At 38.2% G+C, this 26188-nt stretch overlaps 2 protein-coding genes across 2 annotated transcripts; one reads left to right on the top strand and one right to left on the bottom strand.

Annotated features, from left to right (window-relative positions):
• Nucleotides 1-1975: 1975 nt before the first annotated feature.
• On the top strand, nucleotides 1976-6289 carry hdc (histidine decarboxylase; the record flags this gene model as incomplete). The annotated part of the gene is made up of 12 exons (XM_079242389.1): nucleotides 1976-2003; nucleotides 2136-2308; nucleotides 2577-2690; nucleotides 2783-2905; nucleotides 3006-3143; nucleotides 3227-3370; nucleotides 4443-4509; nucleotides 4613-4775; nucleotides 4852-4942; nucleotides 5034-5132; nucleotides 5218-5319; nucleotides 5600-6289. The coding sequence occupies 12 exons, from the start codon at nucleotides 1976-1978 to the stop codon at nucleotides 6287-6289; spliced, it is 1932 nt and encodes a 643-aa protein (XP_079098515.1).
• Nucleotides 6290-6625: 336 nt separating this feature from the next.
• LOC306774488 (long-chain fatty acid transport protein 2-like) lies at nucleotides 6626-24835 on the bottom strand. The gene is made up of 20 exons (XM_079264534.1): nucleotides 24388-24835; nucleotides 23961-24170; nucleotides 23680-23838; nucleotides 22899-23023; nucleotides 21462-21656; nucleotides 18959-19049; nucleotides 18663-18861; nucleotides 17257-17354; nucleotides 17031-17161; nucleotides 16749-16921; nucleotides 12050-12540; nucleotides 11350-11559; nucleotides 11045-11203; nucleotides 9422-9546; nucleotides 9110-9304; nucleotides 8829-8919; nucleotides 8544-8742; nucleotides 7420-7517; nucleotides 7031-7161; nucleotides 6626-6936 (listed from the first exon to the last, which is right to left on the bottom strand). The coding sequence occupies exons 1-20, from the start codon at nucleotides 24782-24784 to the stop codon at nucleotides 6763-6765; spliced, it is 3651 nt and encodes a 1216-aa protein (XP_079120660.1). The 5' UTR covers nucleotides 24785-24835; the 3' UTR covers nucleotides 6626-6762.
• Between the last annotated feature and the right edge of the window lie 1353 nt (nucleotides 24836-26188).

Here is a 26188-nt window from a genome sequence, read left to right as displayed (position 1 = left end):
CCTCAATCACGCAATTATGAATAAATCTGCTTTCATCAGGTCTGGACTCCCAGACGTAAAGCCATACAAGGGTAAAGGCACAATAGTTACACTGTGCTTGATATCACAAAACATTTTTTTGTCTATACATGTGCTAGTATTAGTCACCGAAACCGACTAGGTGTCCTTCTTTCACTGGGATAAAACCTCTGTCATAATTTTCACTCGGATTTTAGGAACTTGTTTGTCTTGGTTAAAATTAAACTTCTGCTTTACCTTTACAAGAGTTTGAAAGTTTTTTGTCAGATAGAAGGAATCTTCATAATGAATGCAATTTCTTTAAAATACTTGTTTTGAGGGTGTATGCTGATTTAATAGAGAAGAAATGCACTAAGAATATTATATATATATATATATATATATAAAACACACCTCTTGAGGAGAATTATTGTAGATAGTGGGCAGAAAAGAATCAGTGTAAAAATGAGTGATGGGTTACTCGTTACACCTGTCTTCCTTATAACATCCCAAAGATGATATCATACGTTATATTTAATTACGTTATATTTCATATATCTGCAGTTTATGTTATAACAAAGACAGAAAACAGGTTTCAAGTGGCATAGATGTACATAGCCTTTCTTTTAGCTCCAGTTAATTGTGTTGCTTCTTATCATGGGTTTTCTAGTATAACATATAGACCGCATTAGAGCTGTTGCATGTCAATTACAATGCGTAGTAAACAGCACAGTGTGTGAACAATGCAGGTGCTGCTGGACAAGCTTTTGTCATGGTTTAAAAAGCTGTATTGTGACATAAATGGGTATGGCCGTATTACGTGACTATCTTTTACTGTGTGTTTATTTTCTGATCTTTTTTTTTTTCTCATAATGTTCCCTGTATTCTTTTTTCATGTGATTTGTGAAGAGTCACCATCCTGTACAAATATTGATTTGCACATCTTCTGAAAATTGATCAGACAAAATGAGTTGCAGATATATGTATAAATTTATATATATACTTTTTTTTTTTTTTAAATTTTATTTTATATATATACTTTTTTTTTTGAACTGTCAATATTTTCTTCAGAGTTTTATGATACTATGATATTTAAATAATTTTCACATGTAGACTGGATTCAGATGTAAAACAGCCATGCTGACAAAATGTGCCCATCGAAGCATTATACCTCATTCTTAATTAATTCACTGTTTTAGAGGGGAAAATGTGGCCAAAGTTTTCTGGCCAAGACAGATAAGCAATTTGGTCTTAATCGAATTGCTGTGGAACAGATCGCATATTAGCAAGCTAAAAATACTAAATAACTGGTTTACAGTTGAGAAAAATTAATTGCTCTCAACATATGTTAATTGATAGGTTTTTTTAAATCATTGGTGGGAAGGTTAACTTTTGCCAAAGCCACGCCAGTTGTTCCTTCTTTTCCCAGTCTATTTGCTAAACCAAGACAAAAGGCCTTTTGTTATAGTTGCATACTTGATGTACATTGTGAAATAAGAAAGGGGGGGGATCCCAACATTTTACAGTATTTTCTTTTTAGTATTTCCTGTTGATTAATAAAGAACAATTAAAAGAAGTTGCATGACAACAAGATTAACACAGATTTATTGGAGAGAGTTATGATTAACTGCATTTTCAAACCCAAGACCTCCATTAATATAAGTTACATTTATGCAAAAACAATAAACTCTGTATTGCATGAAACTGACAAGGATTACAGTCCGGCCTTCCCCTAAAGATCAAGTTCGTTAGCCTAAGAGAAGAGAGTAAATATTCAGTACAAATGTTGAATCAGTGGATGATGGGTAAATCACGAGGAGGGCATTTGTAGTGTTGTTTCAGTGCGTCACTAAGGGCGTGCTCTCTACAGCAAGGTCTATATAGTTTTGTGATCTCTGCTGCTGAACACATAAAGCATCTCTGCACCCCCTTGTGACACACAACAGATTTAGCTGAAGAGGTCTTTCGTCTTTAAAAAATGCAGGCTGAGGAATACAACCGCAGAGGTACTTTATTACCACACAGATTCATTTTCACTACTTTAATGTTAAATGTTCTTGCAAATAAAGTAGAAAACACCAGGTGAGGCAATTACTTGTAAATCAGAGTAACACTCACATTACAGTGTCACTGATCAGGTAAGGAGATGGTGGACTACATCACACAGTATCTGGGCTCAGTCAGAGAGAGGAGGGTCATTCCAGATGTGAAACCAGGCTACATGCGGGAGCTTCTTCCTGACTCTGCGCCTACAGAACCGGAGGACTGGGAGAGTATCTTCAACGACATTGAGAAAGTCATCATGCCAGGAGTGAGTTTTTACTCTTATATTACCAAATCTGGAATATCTTCATAAATCTGATTTACTTGTTTTTATTATTCTAGATTTTATTTATTTCTATTGAGTAGTGCTTTGTTTTAAATTGTGAAGTCTTTGGTGTTTTATTGCTCAGCACTTTGAGCAGCTGCGGTTGCAAAAAATGTGCTGTACAAATAAACTTGAACTTGAATCTGACTCCATTGAAATCATTTAAATTGGATTTATGGGGATGCAAGAATTTTCTTATTTTCTTGCTCAGGTGGTCCATTGGCAGAGCCCTCACATGCATGCCTACTACCCCAGTCTCACTTCCTGGCCCTCTATACTCGGAGACATGCTGGCTGATGCCATCAATTGTGTTGGGTTCACTTGGGTAAGCAGAGAACATCTTGCACGACAGCAACATGTCATATTAGTAAAGAACCATTCTGATTCATTTTGTTGTGTTATGGCTTTTATTAACAGGCTTCCAGCCCAGCTTGTACAGAGCTGGAAATGAATGTGATGGACTGGTTATGTAAAGCATTGGGGCTTCCTTTATTCTTCCTGCATCACCATCCTGACAGCAGAGGTGGAGGAATCCTGCAGGTTTGTAACACCATTTGCTGTTTAGCCCCAAACGGCACAACTATCTCTCATGTAAATGAGAACTGATCCTCTTTCTCGCTAACTTGAATGTCCTGTCAAGAGCACAGTGAGCGAGAGCACACTTGTAGCTCTGCTGGCAGCCAGGAAAGACAAAATACAGCAACTGCGGTCTGAACTGGACCAGGATGTGGACGACTCAGTCCTGAATTCAAGACTGGTAGTCTACGCTTCAGATCAGGTCAGTGTTTTCACTTCTTGTTCAACACCCTCCTATTGGTCTGAAGACTTGAACTGAGATTTTCTTTGTAATTATTTTCACAGGCTCACTCTTCAGTCGAGAAGGCAGGTCTCATCTCCCTGGTGAAGATCAGGTTTCTGCCCACTGATAAGCATTTATCTCTGAGAGGAGACACTTTGAAACAAGCCGTTCAAGAGGACAGGAGGAGGGGACTTGTCCCTTTCATGGTACGTATTTGAATCTTACAAATGAGTGAATCAACATTGTGGTTTTTAAAGTTTACACTGACATTATTCACTACACCATGTGTTTATAAAACTTTCTCTGCTGTGAAAGGCATATGCATGATACCAGAAAAATGTTCAGTTATTAACCTTTATTGAAGCTATATTACTGCTTTCCAGCAATGTGAATGTGTGCAGTTTATTTAGTTTATTTATTTAGTCAGTTCTTGTCTTGTCAATACACTCAAGGAAACATAAGTGATTTGATCTCTGACTCTCACTTCAGTGCCTGACATGAAGAAAATAACGTGTCTTTTTCTTGTGACTCGTGTGGACAGTACAGCCTCCCAAAAAATCTAAGTTATGCAATCTTTTACAACTGTTTATCTTTAAACTCCTGAGGTTTCCTTAGATGTGCTGGCATGAAGGAGTTTTATTCTACCCCTGCTTGAAGCTTTAACAGTTCAAAAGCCAGTTGCAGAGTACATCAGTTTATAAACTCAACTATGTTTTGCACTTTGAGTGTTTCATCTCCACATTATACTTATCTTATTTGTATCAATATCCAGAGAACATTTTTAACACACACACACACACACACAATCTGATAAAGCAACATCCTACTAAAATTATTGTTTTGATTAACCCAGCAGCAGTTGATGTGTATTTATGGTTTCTTTGACATGTTAGATTTTTTCCCAAAACAGCAAACCAGGGAAATCTATAGAAATGCAGCTTTGTCTGTCAATATGAATAACGGAGAGTAACAATAACAACTTAATTATTGATAAATGCCTAGAGTTCAAAATGAGTTCACTAAGATTTTATGCATTTTCCTCGATGCTACAACATGTTATATGAAATTTGATTGAGTCTTCTGCATTTCAAAGCAAACAATAATAAAAATAATACTAATAATAATGAAAAACAAATCCTTAAAAACACACAACAATAATCATATATACTCACTAACACTGAAATGATTCAAAGAACAAAAACATAAAGAACGACTGGTATGTGTTTTTAAAGATGATTAAAATCACCAGCACTGGATTTTATTTTTCCTCCTGTCCAGCTATGCTCAACTTTGGGAACTACAGGAGTGTGTGCCTTTGACAAGCTCTCCGAACTGGGACCAGTCTGTGTGTATCTGACTTTTGCTTTCCACATTGTCTTACTTGTAATAAGCCAATCATAATGCTGTTATTAATCAGGAATATGAAGCAGTAAAACAAATTGTTTCAGGTAAGGAAGAGGCACTCTGGCTTCATGTTGATGCTGCGTATGCCGGCTCAGCCTACTTCTGTCCTGAACTTCGCTGGTCTCTGGAAGGCATTGAATTTGCACACTCCTTTGTTTTCAACCCTTCCAAGTGGATGATGGTTCATTTTGACTGCACAGCTTTCTGGTAAGTCACCTTGTCCAGGAAAAAAAACGTATAAGACAGAACAGCAATCTGATTCAGTCTTTTTTGTTTTTCTCAGGGTAAAGGATAAATATAAGCTGCAACAGACCTTCAGTGTTGATCCTGTTTACCTCAGACATGAAAACTCCCAGGCAGCCACAGACTTTATGGTATCAGTTCATCATGTCTTCTGTAATGGTTTAAACCATTGCACAGACTTTTCTCATTTGAACACTTTTCTTTTTTTCCTCTGATGCTCAGCACTGGCAAATTCCTCTCAGCCGACGTTTCCGATCACTCAAGCTCTGGTTTGTGATGCGCTCCTTCGGTCTGAAAAACCTCCAGGCTCACATCAGACATGTGAGAACTTTCAGCTGCATTCTTGCACTATTCTTTCAGCAACAACTTACTGCTGTTTCAGAACAATATTTTTCTGTCGTTTTAGGGTATTGAGATGGCGAAACTCTTGGAGTCTCATATAAGGAGTGACCCGAATTTTGATGTTCCTGCTCAGAGGCACCTTGGCCTGGTGGTCTTCTGTCTGAAAGTATGCAGCATGACTTTCAACTAGGCAGTAATCTGTAAAAACACACTGAATGAAGTTTTGCCTTTTGCATGAAGCAACACATCTATTACTGGCTAATCATTACTTAGATGTACAAGAGTCCCTGTCACACCTTGTTCAAAGGTGAGTTAGATGAACATAGTTTTATCAAGCTAAAATAAGGGATAACTGGTAAAGGTTTAAGAGCAGAAACTTTTTGGGTTCATGAAAACACTTATTGCTGTACAACCATTCAATATATTTTTTTCTATCTTCTTTTTAGGCAGGAAATGCTTTGACCCAGGAGCTTTTGAGGAGACTAACCCGCTCTGGCACCATGTACCTCATCCCTGCAGAAATTCACAGCAAACGCATCATCCGGTTTACAGTTACCTCACAGTTCACTACTGCAGATGACATCCTAAAGGACTGGGGCATTATTTCCAAAACGGCTTCCACTCTTCTGGCAGAGATGCAGGCTTTGAACAATGTTGACCAGCCAAGATCTGGAGAGAAAGGTACTGAAGAAGACCACAACCCTAACTCAGATGCTGCATCTGGTGAAATAGAAGATGCAGTCACCCAGCTAGAAAAAGCTCATGTGGAGTTGTGGATTGACAAGGCTTGGAATCGACCTAGGAGACCAATGCGGTCTCTTAGCTGCAACAGCGAGCCTCTGCCTTACACTTACATTGGGCCGATATCTGCCTACAACTGTGAAACCAGGTCTGGCCACAAAGATGCTGCAGGTGGAATCCCTGTTCCATCACCAACGGGATCTGGTCCTATGTATAAGATTGATGAAATACCTTCAAATGATATTGGCAAACAGGTCCTAAAAAAGCTGACAAAGTTCTACAGCGTGCCCAGTTTCTGCAACCAATGGATCCAGTGTGGTCGGCAACAGCTGTGCTGCCCTTTAAAGGTTTCCCAAGCACCACAAAAACACCTGTCTTCTACCTGCGAAGAATAAACTGCGCTCCTGCTTTTCCTGTAGCCAACACAGCTTCCTTCTACAACACCAGTAGAAACTGCTGCTGCTGCTGCAGCTAAACTCCGGTAATGATCCTGAAAGCAGTGAACGGTAGTTCAAACACACACATTAATCATGCTACTGATAATCAAGCACTTGTGTGTTTTTATAGGCTGTGCCAGTGCTGCGCCTGCAGACAGCCTCTGGCCAACTGATTGTTACTAACTAAAAAATTAAGGATTGCTTTGCTTATTTAAAATCACGTTTTTTATTTTAGTTGATAAAATAATACATACTGTATCCTGTAAAATAGTCATGTACCAAGTAATTCCCTCACAAGTTAGTGGATCATGGTATCTGCCGTGTAAAAGCGCTTAATGCACAGGCCTCTTGTCTATTTGGTATCATGTATCACTTAAAGCTTGGAAATTAAATGCATCATTTGACAGTCCAATAATAAAGACTAAATTCTTTCAGAGTCTGAGTTTTCCCTCTGCAATGGAGTTGAATATCTCTTGAGTCATGGGTACATAGCCTTTGTTTTCTTCCAGGAAGAATAATGGGTCCGTGGTGACGGTAGGGTTGAAACCTTCTTCGGCCAGTTTCACTTTCAGTTGTTTAAAAGTACCAGTTACTGCCAGTGCGTCCTGCACAAGAAAATGATATCAGATATCAATTATTCTCTATAACATTTTCACAGTTTTTTATGTTAAAATGTCAATTCAGTGGATGTATGTTCACTTGTATGCGAATAAAACGTGGCCTGGCGTAGCTGGGCAGGAAGTTCTTGGCGTGCTGATATATGACGCTCCCATCAAAGTTCATATTTTCTTTCAGCTTCAGTGCTGCCATCCCGATTCTTCCCTCATGTCCTGATTAACATAAAAAGAAGACTCATTAAAGCACATAAAACATAGGAACTTTCTTTGCCTTACTTATTTAGTTGATGTGACATTTGTCCAAGAGATAAAAATATATATAGAAACCTTAAATCAATTCAAACGAAGGAAGCCGTATGAAATGTTTTCAATAATTAGAACATTTTCACCAACTAAAGCTCTTTCTGATGATTTCTAGCTCACAAAAATGTGCTCCATTAGTCTTACTTAATGGCAAAAAGTCATTATCACCTGGCACTTTCACACCATAGACGTTAGCCTCCTCCACAAAGTCAACTGTGAGCAAATGATCAGCCACTTCAGTAGTTGCCACGTTTTCTCCTTTCCACCTGCAAAAGATACCAACAGATAGAAAAGCCATATTTTAGCATTTGGCTTAATTTTAAGTATACTATAATACCTTGAATTGAAATAACTTTTGAATGTAAAACTGTCTCTAAGCTGTGACAGTAACACAGGAGACAGTATTGGAAGTCAGTAAATGACTTGAAATGCTTCTAATCAAATGTGACAGTGGCCATGAGGAGCCCATGAAGGATGTCACCAGAGATAAATGATCACTAAAATAAAATAAGATAAAATAAAATATAATATAATAAAATATGCTGTTTAACCACAAATAAAACCCAGTAAAAAGAATAACTCTTTGTAGACGTCAGTGTTCTGGTTACAGTGAAGAGTCGTAAAAGTTCAGATCAATCTGCATTTTTACAGCTTCAATTTAGGCTCTTAAAAAACAAGTTAAAACATTTTAAACTGAACTTTTAAATGGCTTGGAAGCCAGCAGAGGTGTGACAAGATCAGATCATTTCTTTTCAGCTAAAATGCAACCTGCTGCACTTTGTGTAGGGGAATACAGTGATCTAATGCAGAGGTGAAGAAGGGATGAACTTCTCTCTAAAAGTCAGGTGGAGGAAAAAAGGCCTTCACCTCTCCCTGGAGCCATAATCTGTTCATCATATTTAAAAAGAGAAACACCAAAAATCTAAAAGGCAAAAGGCAAAGCTGCAGTCATATAATAGGTACGAGTGCCCAAATAAAACAAATTCTGTTTTTTTTTTGTTTTTTTTTCAGGGTGTACATGCTTCCTTCTAGCTATCCAGTTGCCGTGGTTACAAACTTGCACATGCATAAGAGCCTGTGCACTCTAACAGTTTTTAGAGGCAGGGTTGTAGCACACCAGATAAGGAGAAAAATTGAAATACACATTCTTTTCCTTAAAATGATCTGCTTTTATGTACTCTTTCTTTGCAAAACCTGCAATGAATTTATATTATTTGGAATAAAATATCGAAAGTGCATTATGGGTGAATATCCAGCTTGTCAAATTTGTTTAAGTAGTCTTATCCACAGACCTGAAAGTGTCTCCAATGCGGTCCTGGAAGTAGACAAATCCCTCGTCATCTATCTTTAAAAGATCACCGCTGTTAAAGTAGAGGTCTCCCTTCACAAACACGTCTCTCAGCATCTTCTTCTCTGTCTGCTGCCTGTTCTTGGCATAGCCGGTGAACGGTGTCCTCTGTCCAATCTTTCCAACCAACAAACCAGTCTCTCCTGCAGGTAGAAGCAAAAGTCAAAAAGTGGATGGGTAGAACACCAAAGATGAAGGAGGATATTAGTTTCTGGGGAAAGTGGTTCACCTTTTGGGACTTTAACACAAAATCCTCTGGAGTCCCTGACTGGCTCCTCTTTCTCTGTGTCATACCGTATGAGGGCATATGGATATGACATCTTAAGGATAAACAAATAGGGAAAAGAGGAAGTAATCCATTAGTTAGCTCGTATAATATGTGTTATACTAATTCTATTTATAACTAAATTCTAGCTCCAGTCCAGAACAGACAACAAAATACAAAATGGTGGTAAGTCTGACCCGACATCAAAATATTGAGCAAATAGGCCATTTTCCCCCACTTCTCACTTTGTGTAGAAAATGTTCTCGTCCAATAGCTCCAACTTTTCCAACGTAGTTGACAAAACCAATGTTTCCCTCGGTTGCGCCGTAGCATTCACAGATACGAATGTTGCCGAATCGCTCCAGGAACTCAGCCCAGGTGTCTCCTCTTATCCCGTTCCCCAAAGCCACTCGTACTTTATGAATCTTGTCGTTGTCTTTCTAAAAGGAAAGTGAAGTAAAATAGTATACGCACATTTCAAACGAAATAATTAAAACACTGAATAAACTGAGCACAATATCGCTGTCAATAATTTTGCAATATCAAACTGATGCTACTTTTGGTGTGTTGCAGAGGTAACGCATGACTTCTCCTATGTACTGGATGACAGTCACGTTGTTCTTTCTGCAGTCGTTCCAGAAGTTGGAGGCAGAGAATTTACGTCTTAAAACAACGGTGATGCCTGGAGAGGAAAAGACATATGTTTCAGCAGATAAACAATGTCACACAGAACATTTATCACTGTAAAAGAAAAAGCTGATTGACCTTATAGAAGTAGGGCAACCAGTCACAAACCTCTTTGAGAAAACACAACTGAGACGTGTAAAGGTGTAAAACTCAATTTCTGATATTGTGTGAACCTAAATTAAGAAGGTAATACAGAGGTAGAACGTTCACTTTAATAAAGTTAGGATAGATATTTATGACTATTTGTGTCTTTGAGCTGAAACAACTCATGCTGTGAAATTAAGAATGTCTGAAAAAGTTGAGGCAACTTATGTTAACAAGTTGCCTCAAATTATTTGTGAGTAAATTTGAAGTCCCAGTCATTTCTGCTCACACATATATGCTCTCCTAACACAGAAAGGCTGGGGCTTGAGCAAGAAGCCTTCTGCCGTGTGAGGAAACAATGCTAATCACAACACCAACCTGCAGATGTGTGTCCGAAAGAAATCAAATACTCCTCCTAAATCATCTTTTCAGGAAGAATTAAACATTTCTATTGCAGCATCATTGCAGGCTATTTCAAAGCCACAATTGATTAAAATGGCTTGACCCCTGGCTAAGTTCATGAGCATCTTTAAACTTCCTTAAAAGTGTACTTCAAGTCCTCTGGATACTTCAGGTTTAAAGCCTATGTAAGGAAAACCTGTACCCAAAAGGGTATTTGAATACTTTTATAGAGACTTCCTGGGCAGAATGGTGGTATATAGTGCCTAACACTCTTACTTCACAGCAAGGTCCCTGGAGTGAACCTTGGGCTTTATGTGTATACAACAGTTTGTCTCTAGTGTTGGCCCTGTGAATGACTGGTGATGTGTCCAGGGTGTATCCTGCTTCTCCCCAAGTAGCTGCTGGGACAGACTGCGTCCCTGCAGACCTGTGCTGGAAAAAGCAAATATGGAAAACGGATGTAGGCTACTTCCCAAGACTGAATAGTTGAGAAAACCAAACAATGTAAGGTAGACAGCTTGCCAAATACTCACAAAGTGAAGTTAGCCAACTTGTGAGTCTATATAATCTTAACTTTTTTCAGAAATATTTTCATTCATCTTTAGTTGTTTCAGCAAAAAGACATGAGTAGGCCTGATCTCTGTCCTAACTTTGGTAAATTTATGATTCCGCTTTGAATTACCATCTTTATTTAGGTTCAAATAACACCAGAAATGACTCTATTTCCCTTCACACTAATTAAGGTTACTTAAAAAAAAAAAAAAAAAAAAAAAACTTAGCCGCAGATTGTCTAAATTTTTTTTTTTTTGTCTTAAACAGCAGGTGTTGAGAACTTTGTAAACTGCACTTTAGGACTTTGAAAGACAAACAATTAAAATCAGAGCAAGGCTGCACGTTGTTTGAGGTCATATGCCTGTTGGTTTAACCTGTAATAAACTTGGTTATTACAGGTTGCAGAAAGGAAATCTGTATTTGCAATTTTGCTTTAAGTTTTTATAATACATTACCTTTATCTATGGCTCCACAGAGTCCCATAAGAAAAGCAGCAGTATGGTAGAGAGGCAGGTAGATGTAAATGGTGTCATCTGAGCGCACACCAGCAATAGACTGGAGAGAAGATGCCAGCCATACCCTCTCTTGGTTAATTACAGCTGCCTTGGGAAGTCCTTCAAGACAATGTTGCCATTACAAGCAGAAAATGGTGTAACTTTTTACTGTCCTACAACTGTCGCTCAAGGCAACAACAGACAAGAAACACACAAGAATGTGAGATCAGATAAGAGGTCAAGGCCAGACAAGGCTGTAAGATTACCTGTGGTCCCTGATGTGTAGATATATAGAGCAGGGCTCTTAAGGTTGATATTGGCCCTTAACTGTGGTGACAGAGGCTGGTCTGAAGTCTGCTGAATCTTGTCAGAGAAGCTTTCAATGCCTTCCACCTCACAGCGCTCACTGAGGATAAACACCTGGATACCCTGCTCTTTCAAGTTGGGCAATACCTCCTCTACAGCTCCTTTCAGGTCTGAGAAGAGGTGATAAAGGCAGGTTGTTAGACCTTGAGGTAAGTGCAGTGAGAACAAAACAGGAAAAAAGACACCAAAGACATGCAAAATAATGGGAATGAAGCCATTCTTCTCATTAAGTTTTAACAGCCTGTAGTTGGACATTTGCAGACTGCAGCTTTATTGTGCTTGTTAGATATTGCGCAATATAAACATAAAACACAAAAATCTTTAACCAGACTTGTTTTCGTGTCAACACACCAGCAGTTTTTGTTCATGCAATGGTTTTGTTTGTTTGTTTGGTTTTTTTTTTTTAAAGAGAGAAAAATAACTTTTTAACTCATAAAAACACATTAATAAGAGAAAACATATCTAAAATTTTCGCATGAACAACAAAAAACTTAATCAATTTAACGTGTTACAATATATGCCTTTAGAAAAAGGCAACACAAGGGAAGAAATCTGCAGGAGGTCTATGGCTCAGTTTGGTTAGTTTTTTTCAGAGCTTACCAGCACCAGCAACGAGGACTTTGGCATCACAGCAGGAGAAACAGTGTAGCAGAGATTTGGATCTGATGTTGTTGTTGAGAAGAGCCGTCACGCATCCCAGCTTGGCCAGCGCGAGCCAAAGCCACACATAAACAGGTTCATTACCCAGGAAAAGGGCTACAGTGTCCCCTTCTTTCAGGTGGGCATGTGTCTGCAGAGCCCTGGCCACTTTGTTGCTCTCTCTGTCGGCTTGGCTGTAAGTGTAGGAGACTTCCTCGAAGACTAAAAACGTCTTGTTTGGATTCTTCGCCACACTCTCCAGGAAAACGTCCAAAATACTGTAAAACTTTTTCTTGAGTTTGCTTAGGCGTATACCGATTTGAAATACAGTAACTAAGTACTTTAAATCCCCTACAAAGTACGGGTTTCGTAAGTAAAGAAGTAAAGGCAAAACTGCCAAAACGGTAAAGAGAATATACGCAATCATGGTCAAGAGGAGGAATGCATCAGTCCTGCTGCAATGAAACTTTCAACCCGCTTCCAAATAGCCTATAGTACTCTGCTTTCGGTTTACGCCTCCTGAACTAAGGTCAACTTGAGTCTTTCCGTCTAGCAGAGAGGCACAGCCGATTTTTCCAACGAAGTTATGACAATAGAAAGGACGACAATGTCGTCAGAGTCCTGCAGAATGAGACAGTAAAGTGAAAAAGATTTCGACTCAAAAAGAGGACGTGAGTCAAAACTTCTGTTCAGACTTTAACTCCTTCAGGATTATGGTGCGTTTAAGTTGTCCTTGGAACTCGGAATTCCAAGATAGGAACTCTGGGATGGGATTAATTTAGCTTTTTTCTTCTCTTTTTTATTTTATTTTTTTTTTTTTATTTAAATCTTTTACCCTAATAATATTCACCTCTTCACCTGTTCTCCGTTAATATGGTCTTATTTTTTACATTTTCTTGCAAAGTCCTTTGTTAATTCAGTCGATTGTTAAACATATTGCTTTTGTAATTTTCTGTTTATATATATATCATATAATTTACTATATGCTAGGCCTTTTGCTGAGCTAGAGGCACAGATAGATATACCACGTTAGAAACATCCATTAAGATATGTTTTGGAGTGTGGGAAGAAGCTGGAGCACCTGCAGAAAACCCATGCATTCATGGCGAGAACACATACATAGAAAAGGTCCCCACCTCAAACCAGTCCACCCCACAATTTACCTTATTACTTATGTTATTTTGATCAAGCTGGAAAATAAGTTACAGTGTTATTGTGACACAATCTATCTGACATTCATTCAAAGAAACATTTAATCTGTCACTCTGCTATTCGACTTGTCACACATTCAGAACTCACCTGTTTTTTTCATTCCCTGATGAATTGGCCTCCTTTACATATTTGCTGTCATTTTTTGCTACTATAAATACTGGAAATGTGATAGTTGAGGCCATCTCCTTGGTTCAGATATGGTTATTCCAATTCAACATAGATTGCCTCCATCTTCTCTGTCCAAAATCTAGCCTTAATCTTTGAGATGAATCTTGGCCTGTAAAGGTAGCTGCCATGCATTGTCTCATGCATTTTATAAGGTGGTTGTTTTGGTTTCTCTCATATAAATATGAAAACCTTCCCTTCTCATGATTCTTATAGTTAGGACATGAGCATCTCCTGAGTTGGAGTCTGCATGTACGGGACCCAACTCTCCGGGTTATGCTCTTTGCTCTTGTAGTTATGGGTAGTCTAGCCATCCATTACTTATGTAGCAATGGGGATGTTACCTGATGCACTGAGAAGTACCTTGCTCTATATCGCTAATGTATAAATGTATAAATTTATGCCAATATTGCCGTCTGTTAGCCAGGAAAGACACGAGCGGTGGAGTGAGTACCATTAACGAGGGGAGGCAGAGGCAGGCTGAAGGTGGTCCACGTCTTTTCTTTTTATTTTCTTTGTAAAGTGCCAAGTGCAATAAAGTGCATCAGAGTTAAAACCAGAAGATGGCTTCTCCAGCAGCCGAAGACAGAAGAAAAAAAAACCTGATCTGGTGCCTTAAATGCCATCTGCTGAAATTGGATAAACCATAAAACTCTACAGGGGTAACACAAAACAACATTAACCATAAACTCATATTCAGACTCTCTAACACCAAACCATAACCAAAACTAACAAAAAGAAAACCCCCAACCGAAATATACCCCCAAACAAAACCACGCAGATGATAACTAAAGACTAAATAATACTACATCCTAAACCCCCCCGTCTCGTTCCTCCCCTTGGTCCAGCCTGGAACGTTCTCCAGCGGCGTCTGGTTCCCCGGGAAATCTTTTGGCCAGACGCCGCCTCCCTGGACACAAGAGGAGGACATAAATAAAAACAAAACCCGACATACACTCTCACCTACACTCCACACTTCGAACATTCACGCATGTGCCCCACACCTAAAAGAAAGTACCAATTTAAAAGATGTACACATATATTGCACTTATCCCATCATAACTGTCGCGCTGCCCCGCAGGACCGGCGGCCGCCATTACCGGAAGTGACGCCTCCCCGGCCGGACCCACGGGCAACAAACATCCCAACAAACAAATATATTTATTTTAAAACGACAATCATGTGCAATTTCTTTATGTGCAAATTAGCACTTCCCCAAGTGCAGAGTGAATAACCAAATGCTGTGAATATTTTAAAGTGCAATGTGCAAAGTGCTTGCGTGAACCCGTAATGAACAAACCTGTTCATTACACCGTCTCTAACTTATTTCTCCTTTTTCCGCAGGTCTTCCTGGGTAAGTGCAGTTGTACATGTTGTTCTGTCTGTCCTGTCGTCTCCACCCCAACCAGTCGAGGCAGATGGCTGCCCTCCCTGAACCGGGTTCTGCTGGAGGCTTTTTTCCTGTTAAAAGGGAGTTTTTTCCTTCCCACTGTCGCCTTGTGCATGCTCAGGATGGGGGATTGGATCAAAGTCATGACTAAATGCAATCAGTTGGTTTCTATTATAGATTATGTACGAATTGGCTTGAAATGATGTGTATGTAAAGTGCCCTGTGATAACATTGTTGTAAAGTGGTGCTATACAAATAAAGCTGAATTTGAATTTGAATTGAATTGAATTGAATAAAGGTGAGCACTTCTGTTCTCCTTGCCCCTTCAGCCAATTTTCTCCAAGCACAACTATCCAGTAGATTTCATACACAATGACACTCTTAGACAGAATTTGACTCACTCAAAGAATAAAACACCCAAACACAAGCTGAGTGGCATGTGGATGTTCCTTTAGCACCTATCAAACATAACTGCTCACAAGTTACAACTGAAGAGACCTTTGGGGTGAAACATCTTCAAGAACAAAGCAAAAGGACTCCACACTTTTATTTAAACTGTCAGGATTATCATGATTTAAATGACTAAGAATCTAAACCAACATTAGATGAAAATGTACTTTTCATATTAAAAAGTTAATCTTATCTATCCCTTTCTCACGTAAACAGAGGCTAAAAAAAAACTAAAGTGATCTGCTGCTACTTGCAAGTGTAACTGTTACTCTGAATAATAATTTCAGACCAAACGCTCACTGGAAAACACTTTTAATCCATTAAATCTGCCTAAATTATTAAATAAAGCATCATGTTACACCACCTGCTATAGTCCAATTTGGTGACATAAAATGTCTAAATGACCAACAGCGCCTTGAGTCAAACAACATAACTAAAAGCAAGTTTGTTGGCATTTGCAGAGTCATCAAATCAAAGGTTAACTTCCAAGCCCCTTCCAAGTTTTCTTTGTTAAAGTCTGGATGAAAACTGGTTAAATAGGCTGTCCATGACAGTTTTAATGAACAACAAAAAGAGAAATCGTCTGACAGCACACAACATGTTTATACTGGGGGACTGAATGGGGAACACTTGCCAGGCATTTTTGCTCTCATTTGTGAATAAGAGCAAAACTCCACCACAAGGTTTCGCAATCATATGCAAAAACTTACCAGGAATGTGTGGTGGGACAGTCTCTGTTACAACCAGCACATATGGTATACATCTATCCAGCTACATTTGGGACAGAGCCTCTGACAGTGAATATTTGGCTCCACCTTGTGTTTTTTTTTTTCCCTTATCTGTCAGATGGATATTCTTTTCTCCTTTTTTTTCTTAAGATTTTTGTCATCTTACAACTATTATGAGTAAATTCATTAATTACACACAAAACAGCTTCTGTTTCACGAAAAAGAATCACTTTAATTTCTATAAAAGTCATGTTTTAATTAAAGATACCAGCATATTTAAAATTTAATCTCATGAAATTGTCACAGTCCAATAACTGTGAACGTCCAATTCAACTTTACCATATTAGGAAGCAACACCCACTATCCCCAAAATGCCATATCAACCCAAAAATCATAATGACAATGAATAATCATAACTCATGACAGTAATCTTGATACTGAAATGCAGCCATCAAACGACACAATACTATACTAATTATTTACTTATTCACTTGCCAGTAAATGTAGAATTTACATGTTTAAACAAACCAGGTCCCACCTCTAAGACGAATAGACATATACAAACTGACCCATAGGCGGGATATTTTTAAAAAAAAATCATGCATGGGGAGTTAAAGACCATTGTGCCCCTGAGCTAAAAGTTCATTATATAAGAAATCTGTGCAGCCAAACAGAAAAGATCTGCTGAGCTGGTCAACCCCATGAACCTGCTCACAGTTTGATGCTTCCTGCTATAATGGAGGAGTAGAGCTGAGCAGTCAGGGGTATGTAGCTTTTAATATGATCATCTAGAATGTAAAGTGGGTCCTGAATACATCCTGGATCAAAACCCTGCTCCACCAACTTCATCTTCATCTGTTTAAAAGTTCCCGTCACCTCCACGGCGTTCTGAACAGAACAAGCACACACATGAACGAATTAAACACTAATCAGTACACATGTTCAGTACAATATGTTCAGCATTAATTTCAAGAAAAAAAGTGTGTATCTATATTACCTGGAGCCTCATGAAGCGAGGTCGTGCATATGAGGGCAAGTAGCTGACCACATGGTTATACATTGTACTTCCATCAAACTGTCCATCTTTCTTCAAAGTGACAGCTGCCATGCCTATCCGCCCCTCATGTCCTAATTCCAAAAGCAGATTAGCTAAGCAATAACCAAATCAACGTTCTGCTACCAAGTTATAGTCTTGTGAAGCTCTCAGAGGGAATGACCGTCACCTGGCACTTGGACGCCGTAAACATTAGCTTCTTGGAGACAATCGGCGATCGTCAGGATGTCAGAAACCTCAGTGGTGGCAACATTCTCACCTTTCCACCTGTGGGCTCAAGCAAGCTCATATCAACTATATTTAGTAGGGGAAAAAAAAGTACTGTGTGCTACAACTGCCTGTCTGGTGCCTTACAAACACAAACATGAGGGAAATAACAGAAACTAAACATTAGATGTCAGATTTCTTTTTTTAAAACAGATAATGAGTGTTTTAATGTAGCTGGTTTTACTTTTGACATGTTTCGACTGTCACTTCCGTTTTCTTCAGAAAAGTCCTCCTTTCTAAAATAATCATGGTCTGATAAAAAAAGAAATCTTATATCTAAAGTCGGAGTAGACATAATGAATCTAACTATGCCAGAAACAAAACATTTCGGTCAAGTATAACTTCCCATGCAGTAATGGTAGAAAGGATATTGTACAACTACAACAATAAGTTCTTCTCAGAAGTATAAAAACAGCCTCTGCTGTTTTATTTTGTTCTGCTGTGTTTGTAAGTCAGGCATATCAAGCCTCAAACACAAACAAGCCCTACTTTTCATATTAGAAAAAACACTCAGAGAGCGCAGACCTCCCCCAAAAGACCTACATTCATTTTATATACATTATTATATTCATTGATGATCAAAAAATAGGCTTAGCATTTGAAAGTCTCATATTGATTAAAAACATATTAATCTTGTTATAGTTCTTTTTTATTTAACAGTTAAACAAATAATGTTAATTTATTTACAAACATATGTGTCCAGACTCGAAATAAAGGCCGGATACACAAGGCCTAATTGTTCTTTTAATATGTGCAAAATCACAATCTGTTTTGGGTGAAGGTTTTGTGTTTTTTTTATCTTGCTGATGAACTCTGTGGTCACAGTTTTATCTAGTTTTTATATAAAATTCAAAGGAGGAGTTCAGTTCCCCCATATTTTGATGGATAAGCCAAAAACAACACTCCTATGTTTTTTGTTTCTTTTATTTTATATGTTACGTAGCATTACACTGGATAATATTACCATATTCTACACAAAAATAATGATGTAAACTATATACGAGAGGTGAATCTTACTGCTCATACATTTTCCATACCATTTTGATATGTGAGTATAACAGTGTTACATATTAGTAGTGTTAGGCTATTTCTGTGTACACAGTCATATCCAGATCATTCCCCAAAACTAAATAGAAAGTAATTTGGACCAAGATCCATTTTCAGGAAATGAATCACAAAATTCAACCCTGTAGTTTTTGCTTAAAATTGCGAACAAACACACAAACAGACAGATCAACATACAATAAAAACACTTTGACTAATCATCAAATTTGACATGATAATTCAAACCACAGTAAACAATAGTACCTGAATGTGTCACCAACACGATCCTGGAAGTAAATAAAGTTGTCCTTATCGATTCTCATCAGGTCTCCAGTATTGAAGTAAAGATCTCCTTTTTTGAGAACATTCCTAAGTTTCTTCCTCTCTGTTTGTTCTTTGTTTTTGGCATAGCCAACAAAAGGAGCGATGTCTGTAATCTTTGACACCAGCAGTCCTGTTTCTCCTTAAGAAAAGAAAAATCATAAAAACCATAATAAATACCAAACTAAAAACATGAACTTAAGAGACAAGATTCAAAGTATAACCATCCCATGTCCCACCTTTAGGTGACTCAATGCAGAGGCCGTTTGCATCCCGGATCGGTTCATCCCGCTCTGTGTCATACTTTACGAGAGTGTAGGGAAACAGCTTCTACCAAAAGTAGAAATGTTTGGTAATTACTCAGATAAGTCAAAAGAATAAAACAGTTTTTTTTTTTTAACTTTTTCACCCCTTTTTGACCCACTCACAACATACACCAAGAAACCAACTAATAAGAAATATTATAAGGGTGTTAATTAAGTCTCTTTATAGTTTAACAAATTCATTAAAATGCAAATGAATCCATCATTTTCTGGAAATTATTTTAAAAAAGGAGGAGCAGATATTTAAGTCTCTTTTTTCATTGTCTAAATCTGTTTCCCTCTGTTGTTCTTGGTCGTCCGCTCCTCCACTTATCCAACATTGTTCCTGTCTCCATAAATGTCTTGTGCCAAGCATAAATTGAAGGATGTGATAGTAAATAACATCCATAATGATTCCTGTAGTTTTGTTGACTGTGTGTATCCAAATGTTTTAAGGAATCACAACACACACTGTGCATTTTTGTGAGGAACAGCCACTTTTGGGGGATTTATTAAACAGAAGCTCTTTCTTTAAAATGGCACCTGAAATACACCAATAAAATATTATCTAAAACTTTGAAAACTAGAATACATGGAAGAAATTTAATTAATATGGCATCACTTATCTTTATTTTTTTATTGTGAAGAAACTTCATAGACACCGTTCTTAATGCACTGCTCAGTTTTTTTTTTCCAATTAATCTCTATTGTTTGCGATGGACTGGCGAGCTGGTCAGGGTTCACCCCGCCTCTTGCCCGGAGACTGCTGGGATAGGCTCCAGCTTCCCAACGACCCTTGATCGGATTAAGCAGTTCGGATTATGGATGGATGCATGGATTGCCATTGCACAAGTAAAATTAAATTCACTGTGCATCCAGTAACAATTAAAACAGGGGTTAAAACAAACTGAAGAAAAAGAGTCATTGTTGCATTCGTAACCAAATAATGTGGAACTTTCTGTGTCATGGTGATGTTAAGAGTCAAGGGTTTTCAATCAGGTGTGAGCAGATATCTAATGATCAGAGATTGATCAGGTTCAGAAAACACACTTATAGAAGCCTAACATGAAAAAGGGAGATTTCTAGGAAACTTATGAGAAGACTTTATGTTTCTCAGCTAAAAGGTTTGTAAGACAATCTCTTACCCTTACATCAAGCTGATTGTAGACAGATAAAGAGCATTCAGGAATTGTCCTTTATCTTTTTGTTACTACCAGAGCAAGGTGTGTTATAATTTGTAAAGGAATACATGGCAACTCCAACAGACCTTCCTCACATTTTCAGGAGTTTTCATCAGAAGAAAACTGAACAGTATTTGTTGTAGGGCTGCATGGAGACAGCCACTGTTGTTTGCTAAGGAGGACCAAGTTAACCATCCAGAAGACAGCAGCAGCAGCTGTAAGATTATGAGCATGCCTGGTGCGCCCACCTCCATAACTTGGCATGGAAATGAGCAGAATTTTTTCTTTTGTTCTCGTACCCTTGTGCACCCTTACACCGATTTTTTCCCTCTCATGCACAGTGTGGCCCTTCACACATTTTTCCCCTGGGCACTTGCCCACATCAACCACAGTAAAAACTGCCCGAACGTCCAGTGGGAAAAATATGCTCTCTGCAAAACAGCAGTCCACGAAGCCCAAAATATGTCAACCCACATCTGGGAAATCTCTCTCACAGTGCATCCTGTATGACAAAAGCTGCTCATTGGACAAAGGTCATGGATGCAGTTCTGCTGCCTATGCCTTCAAATATACTGTCCTCAGTGTGAAAAAGCTCCCAGAGTGAAATAAAACATTTTTTGTAACTTTTAGCATGTTTTTAACCCTTTATCAGGCAAGTGACTGATTTTTTAACACTTTGTTTTCTTTGATTTTTAGCATAAAACAAATGTAAAAACTGTAACAACTGTCTTAGTACATACATGAAGGACAATTTTAGGTTAAAACTTCTAATTTCAAGGTATTTCATTGAGTGCCCTACAAAGGGTTAAGAAAGAAAAAAAAGAAAAAACAAGACTGACAATTGAGTTTGGTTGACACCTATTTTTTTTTTTTTTTTTTTTTTAGCTAAATCTTCCAGACCTACAAAATAATCATTAAAGAAGTGGTAAGTTCATGTTTTGCAACGGTCAAATCAAACTCCAGACCAATGATCCTACAGGAATGTTGTAAAGGGCATAAAGTGAGCAGTCCATGTGAAGAAAACCACCAACTTTCCAGGACTGAAGAGGTCAAATACATCTGCAGTAAAATTCCTCTAAACTGTACAAGACAAACAAACCGCTGAAAAGATTAGTTACTGCAGCGGAAGTGGGCCCCAGCAGACACTGAAACAAAGGTTTACACATTATGATATTACTTTTTAGTATGAAAAATAGGACTAAAAGTTTTTAGTATGAAAAGGTTTTTAGAGGGTTAAAAGTGAATGCTCTTATTCTTACCCGGTGAAAAAAGCTGACTCGTCCAACAGCTCCTATTTTGCCTGCATAGTTGAAAAATCCCACGTTTCCCTCAGTGGAGGCATAAAACTCTAGTATCTTAATGTTGCCGAAACGACTGAGAAACTCTCTCCAAACCTCGGCTCTGATGCCGTTGCCAATGGCCAGTCTTACTTTGTGCTCCATGTCATTGTCTTTCTGCATTGTAATACAAACACATAGATGGCAAAATTAAATATGTTTTAAGCTGATCAAGAAATAACAGTCACCAATATAGACATATAAAGAAGTACAACAAATATATAAACGCCATCATTTGCACAAGTTACCAATTTGTTCAAGAGTTGTGCTAAAATACCTGACTTTTAAAATACTGTCTCCTTTAAGTTATACTGTATATAAGTCAAGAAGATTTGGTTCCCAAGTTACTTGATATGGTAGTCAGAGTAAAGGCCAGCATCTATTCCTAGAGGTGACCAGATAAAGACAAACCACCTCTGAGTCCCTCAGGGTCACGCAGTAAATCGAGACTACACTTCATGTGATGCAATTAGATACTCTGAATGGCACATGTGTAGAAAGAATGTTTATAGTGCTCCTAAATACAAATTCATCTTCAAAAGGTTGCGAAAACATGATACTTTAAAAAAAAATAAAATAAAATAAAAAATCTGATGGTTTTAATGATCCTAAAAACTCCACTGGTAAAGGTTGGAACCCGATAGTTGAGATTTAACGATTTCTATTTTGGGAAGCCAGCTGTGCTGTGCTGGGAAATGTACAGATTTGGAAAAGTTCTCTGGCTAGTTCTGCAGCTTGCTGCAGCCGGTTCACAAACCCCGCCCTGCAGCTGTCTTTCAGACCAAGTTTTACTGCAGTTAGGATGGCAAAGCAGAGGTGTGATCAGAGGTTCTTGCCAAAGATCCTGTCTCAACATGTGTTGGTTCCAGTCACTTATGTGATTACAAGTGACTGCTTAATGGCTATTAAATAATTAGATACAGAACTATATATGAGAGACTGATCAACATGTTCAGACAAAAATATTTGAAAATGAAGCATTAGGTACAACAGAGAATGCCTTTCACAACAAAAGATGTGCTAGTGTATACATATCAGATATCTATATATGTGTGTGTGTGTTTCAAATTTTAAAACAATTTGCCTAACATGTTATCCCAGGAGTGTCGGGCTCCTGTTCTCAAGGGCCACAAACCTGAAGGTTTTTCATGCATTCCTGCTTTGACACACCTAATTCAAGTTAATCAGTCATCATGCAGCTGCTGAATCCATTCAGTGGAAACCAGCTGTGTTGGAACAGGAATACATCAAAAACCTGCAGGGCAGCGGACCTCGAGGACCGACTTTGAACACGCCTGTGTTACACTTACACTGCAGCTTCTTATTTAAACTGGGTACCAGCAACAAACAAAATATTACCTTTGGTGTACTACAAAGGTAGCGCATCACTTCTCCTATGTACTGGACAACAGTCACATTGTATTTCCTGCAGTCGTCCCAAAACTGGGATGCAGAAAACTTCCTCTTCAGAATTATAGTCGAACCTTTTAAAGTAACACAATAAATAAGACAAATATTACACTTTCAGAACATTTTTCTTATTTCAACAAACATAATTCATGACAAATTTAAACAGATTTGTAATTACTTTTCTATGATATGTTATCCTTACTCCTGCAGTTTTTCTATGCACAAAAGATCAGAATATAATCATATGTTCACTTTGTGCCGGTGAACTGTGCACAACAGCAGCACTGAATCACTCCTAGTAAGTGTGTAAGTCAGTGCTTACATGGATATACAATAGCTATGTGAACTTTAGCCTATTTAGGAGAAAACAGTTAAAAGGATCTGTTCAGATTACTGGCTCGTGGTGACAAAAGACTCATTCACTCAGACTGAACCAGGGCAGGATCCCGAGAGGAAGAGGAGGAGCAGGAGCAGGAGGATAACTTTTGTGCAGAGAGCAGCATAAAAAAAGGTTCAAGCACTATTAATATCTAACAGAATTTTTTGTGACTGCGTTTTTTAATGTTTCGTACATTTTATTTGATGTTAATGTTTATGAGGTTTTTTTTTTGGCTTGTGGCACAGCATGAAAAAAAAGGATTCATCATCAATCATTCATCTGTTGATAAAGCTGATACATCGCATAATCACATAAATTACATTCTGCAAATCTACATCTCCATCGTCTCACCTGTTTCAATGGACCCAATCAAGCCAACAATAAACCCTGCTGTATGATACAGAGGCAGGTTGAGGTAGATAGTGTCTTTTGCCGTTACACCATTTGAGGATAAAACAGCCAGAGCTGTTAGAAGGCGGTTTTGGTTCACCACAGCTGCTTTAGGGAGACCTGAAACACAACAAGACACAAAACTGAAAGCAGGAGACTTATATTTTTCATTAACTTTATATGTTTACTTGTATATTTTGTGCACTGCAAAACAAAAACCAGAGACGCAGGCTCTCCATTACCAGTAGTTCCAGATGTGTAAATGTAGACTGCAGGGCTTATAAATGTGACATGTGATCTGAGGGACTGAGGGAGCGGAGCGTCTGAGGCCTCATCCGCTTTATCAGAGAAGCATTCAATTCCTGGTGTTTCACAATGTTTGGTCATCAGGAGGACAGTGACATCTTGCTGTAACAGTGAAGGCAGCACCTCCTCCACTGCCTCCTTCAGCTCTGCAAAAGGGACATGAATACCCTTTCATATTATTCTACTTTAAAGTAAAGTAGCAGTAGTCAACTAAAAACTCATAGTTCCAATCTTTAAAGCTACATTTACCCCTTATCTGAAGGGTAAAAATCAAAGTTAATTTGCATTTAACTAAACCTGAAGTGATCAGCCTCTTTAAGATCAGGTCTATCCAAAACAAACAAACAAAACACTCTCATATACCTGAAGCTGCCACCAACACTCTGGCCTGGCAGCAGTTGAAGCAGTGCAGAAGCGATTTGGTCCGGATGTTATGGTTTAGAAAAGCGACAGGAGAGCCGAGTTTAGCCAAAGCCAGCCAGGTAAATATGAAGGCGGGTTCATTCCCCATTAAAAGCGCAACGGTGTCCCCAGCTTTGTACCCAGGGTGAGACAAGAGCGCGTTGGCAACTTGGTTGCTCTTTTTGTCTGTGTCAGTGTATGTGTAGCTCTCATCTCCAAAGACTAGGAACAACTTCTCCGGATACGTGGTGGTTTGTTCCAAAAAACGGTCCAAAACAAAGAAGAGAGGTCTCCTTCGTCGCCTCGAAACAAACGTGACAAAAATCCGAATCAGATCCCCGAAATAAAGAATATCCATCCAAAGATAAGGAGAAAAGGTTTTCACTGAGAAAGGTATGATGATGATGAAGATGCTGGCTAAAAAGATTGAAACTAAATGCAACTCCATTGTCAGATATCCTCTAAAAGATTGTAAAGAAAAAAAACTAATTCTTTTATTTATTTATTTTTTAAAGTGCAGCCCCTGCTGCAAAGCAGGGAGGGTTGTGGGGGATTTTTCTACAGAGGGGCGGAGCAATGGTTCCTAAACAGCAGTTTGTGGCCTTATGTATTTTTCTTAGTCTTTTATTTGAATCAGGTGTGTTGCAGGTTGCAAACATCGCAAACCTGCAGGACCCTGAAAGTGGTTCGGTTGTACAAAAGAAAAAAGCTGTAAATAAAAAATAAAAAAAAACTCAACCTGATTTTTACCATTTTGAAAGAAGAGGTAAGAGAGGTATGAACTCCAAAGTTTCTACCAGTATTTATTCTTTCTGTATGATTACAGAAAATTGGTGGTTCAGGTGTTCCCCCTCAGTTTAATTATTGTTTTTAGGAAATGCATCTATCAGAAGTTATGCTCCAATGAATTGCCAGATGCTTGTCCATCTGCGGTGTACTTGTCAGCTGATGACACTGCAATCTATCTACATGCAAAAACTAAATTCAGTACGCTCAGGAACTTTAATCTGCCATCATATCTGTACACAAGTGGTAATAAACAAATCGTGCTTTTAATAGTTGATTAAAACTGTTTGCATGTACTTCTCTAAGCCTTAAAACCAAAAGGCAGACCCACTTCCACGCATTTCCAGTGACTTCAAATAACGTTTAAATAACAAGTGAAAAGGGTAGTAAATAAAGTTTAACTTTACATATTAACCTGCAGACAGATTCAAAATCATTTAACTGAGTCTGCAAAAAGACATGGTAATGTTGTGATTTTCTCACACATTCGCTAGTTTTACCAGCTGGTCACAAATATGTGAAACAACTTTACAACCAGTAGGCTTCATAAACATACTCTCAAAACGCTAAACCTCTACCATCATTGTTGTTTTGTTTTTTAAAAAAATCAAAATAAACTTTTTTTTTTTTTATTTGGGAAATGACAGATTAACACAATGTTATACTGGTATATAAAATCCTTTATAGAACTGCTCTGTGGAAATTCATCCATTTGAACAACAATGTGGGCGCTTGATCCCAAAGCAGAGGAGATTGATGTTCCATGTTAGGAAAAGCAGTTTCAGGCAGTTGTCCTTCTCTGTCAGAGCAGCACATACTGGTAGCTCTGTCCCCAGAACTCAATAATAACTTTCTTCAAATGGGTCAAAAGGTGGCTCCTCAATCAAACATGCACATACTTATGTACTTGATTGTTTTTTAACATTTTTAACTATGTGCTCTGTGTCATATATATATATCAACAATGTTTGTTTAT

This window comes from Telmatherina bonti (assembly GCF_933228915.1).
Source record: "Telmatherina bonti genome assembly, chromosome: 1".
Taxonomy (NCBI): Eukaryota; Metazoa; Chordata; class Actinopteri; order Atheriniformes; family Telmatherinidae; genus Telmatherina; species Telmatherina bonti.
Note: the sequence above shows the minus strand (reverse complement) of the source record. Positions and strands in the feature narration are given on the sequence as shown.

Bases quoted from the DNA above. Each gene is read 5' to 3' on its own strand.
- LOC306774488 (XM_079264534.1), bottom strand. From the start codon at position 24,784: ATGGATATTCTTTATTTCGGGGATCTGATTCGGATTTTTGTCACGTTT. The intron at 17,355-18,662 runs GTACTATTGTTT...TTGAGCCCACAG, and splicing joins CGTGTTGGTGACACATTCAG to GTGGAAAGGTGAGAATGTTG. The intron at 9,305-9,421 runs GTAGCATCAGTT...CTTTCCTTTTAG, and splicing joins ACCTCTGCAACACACCAAAA to AAAGACAACGACAAGATTCA.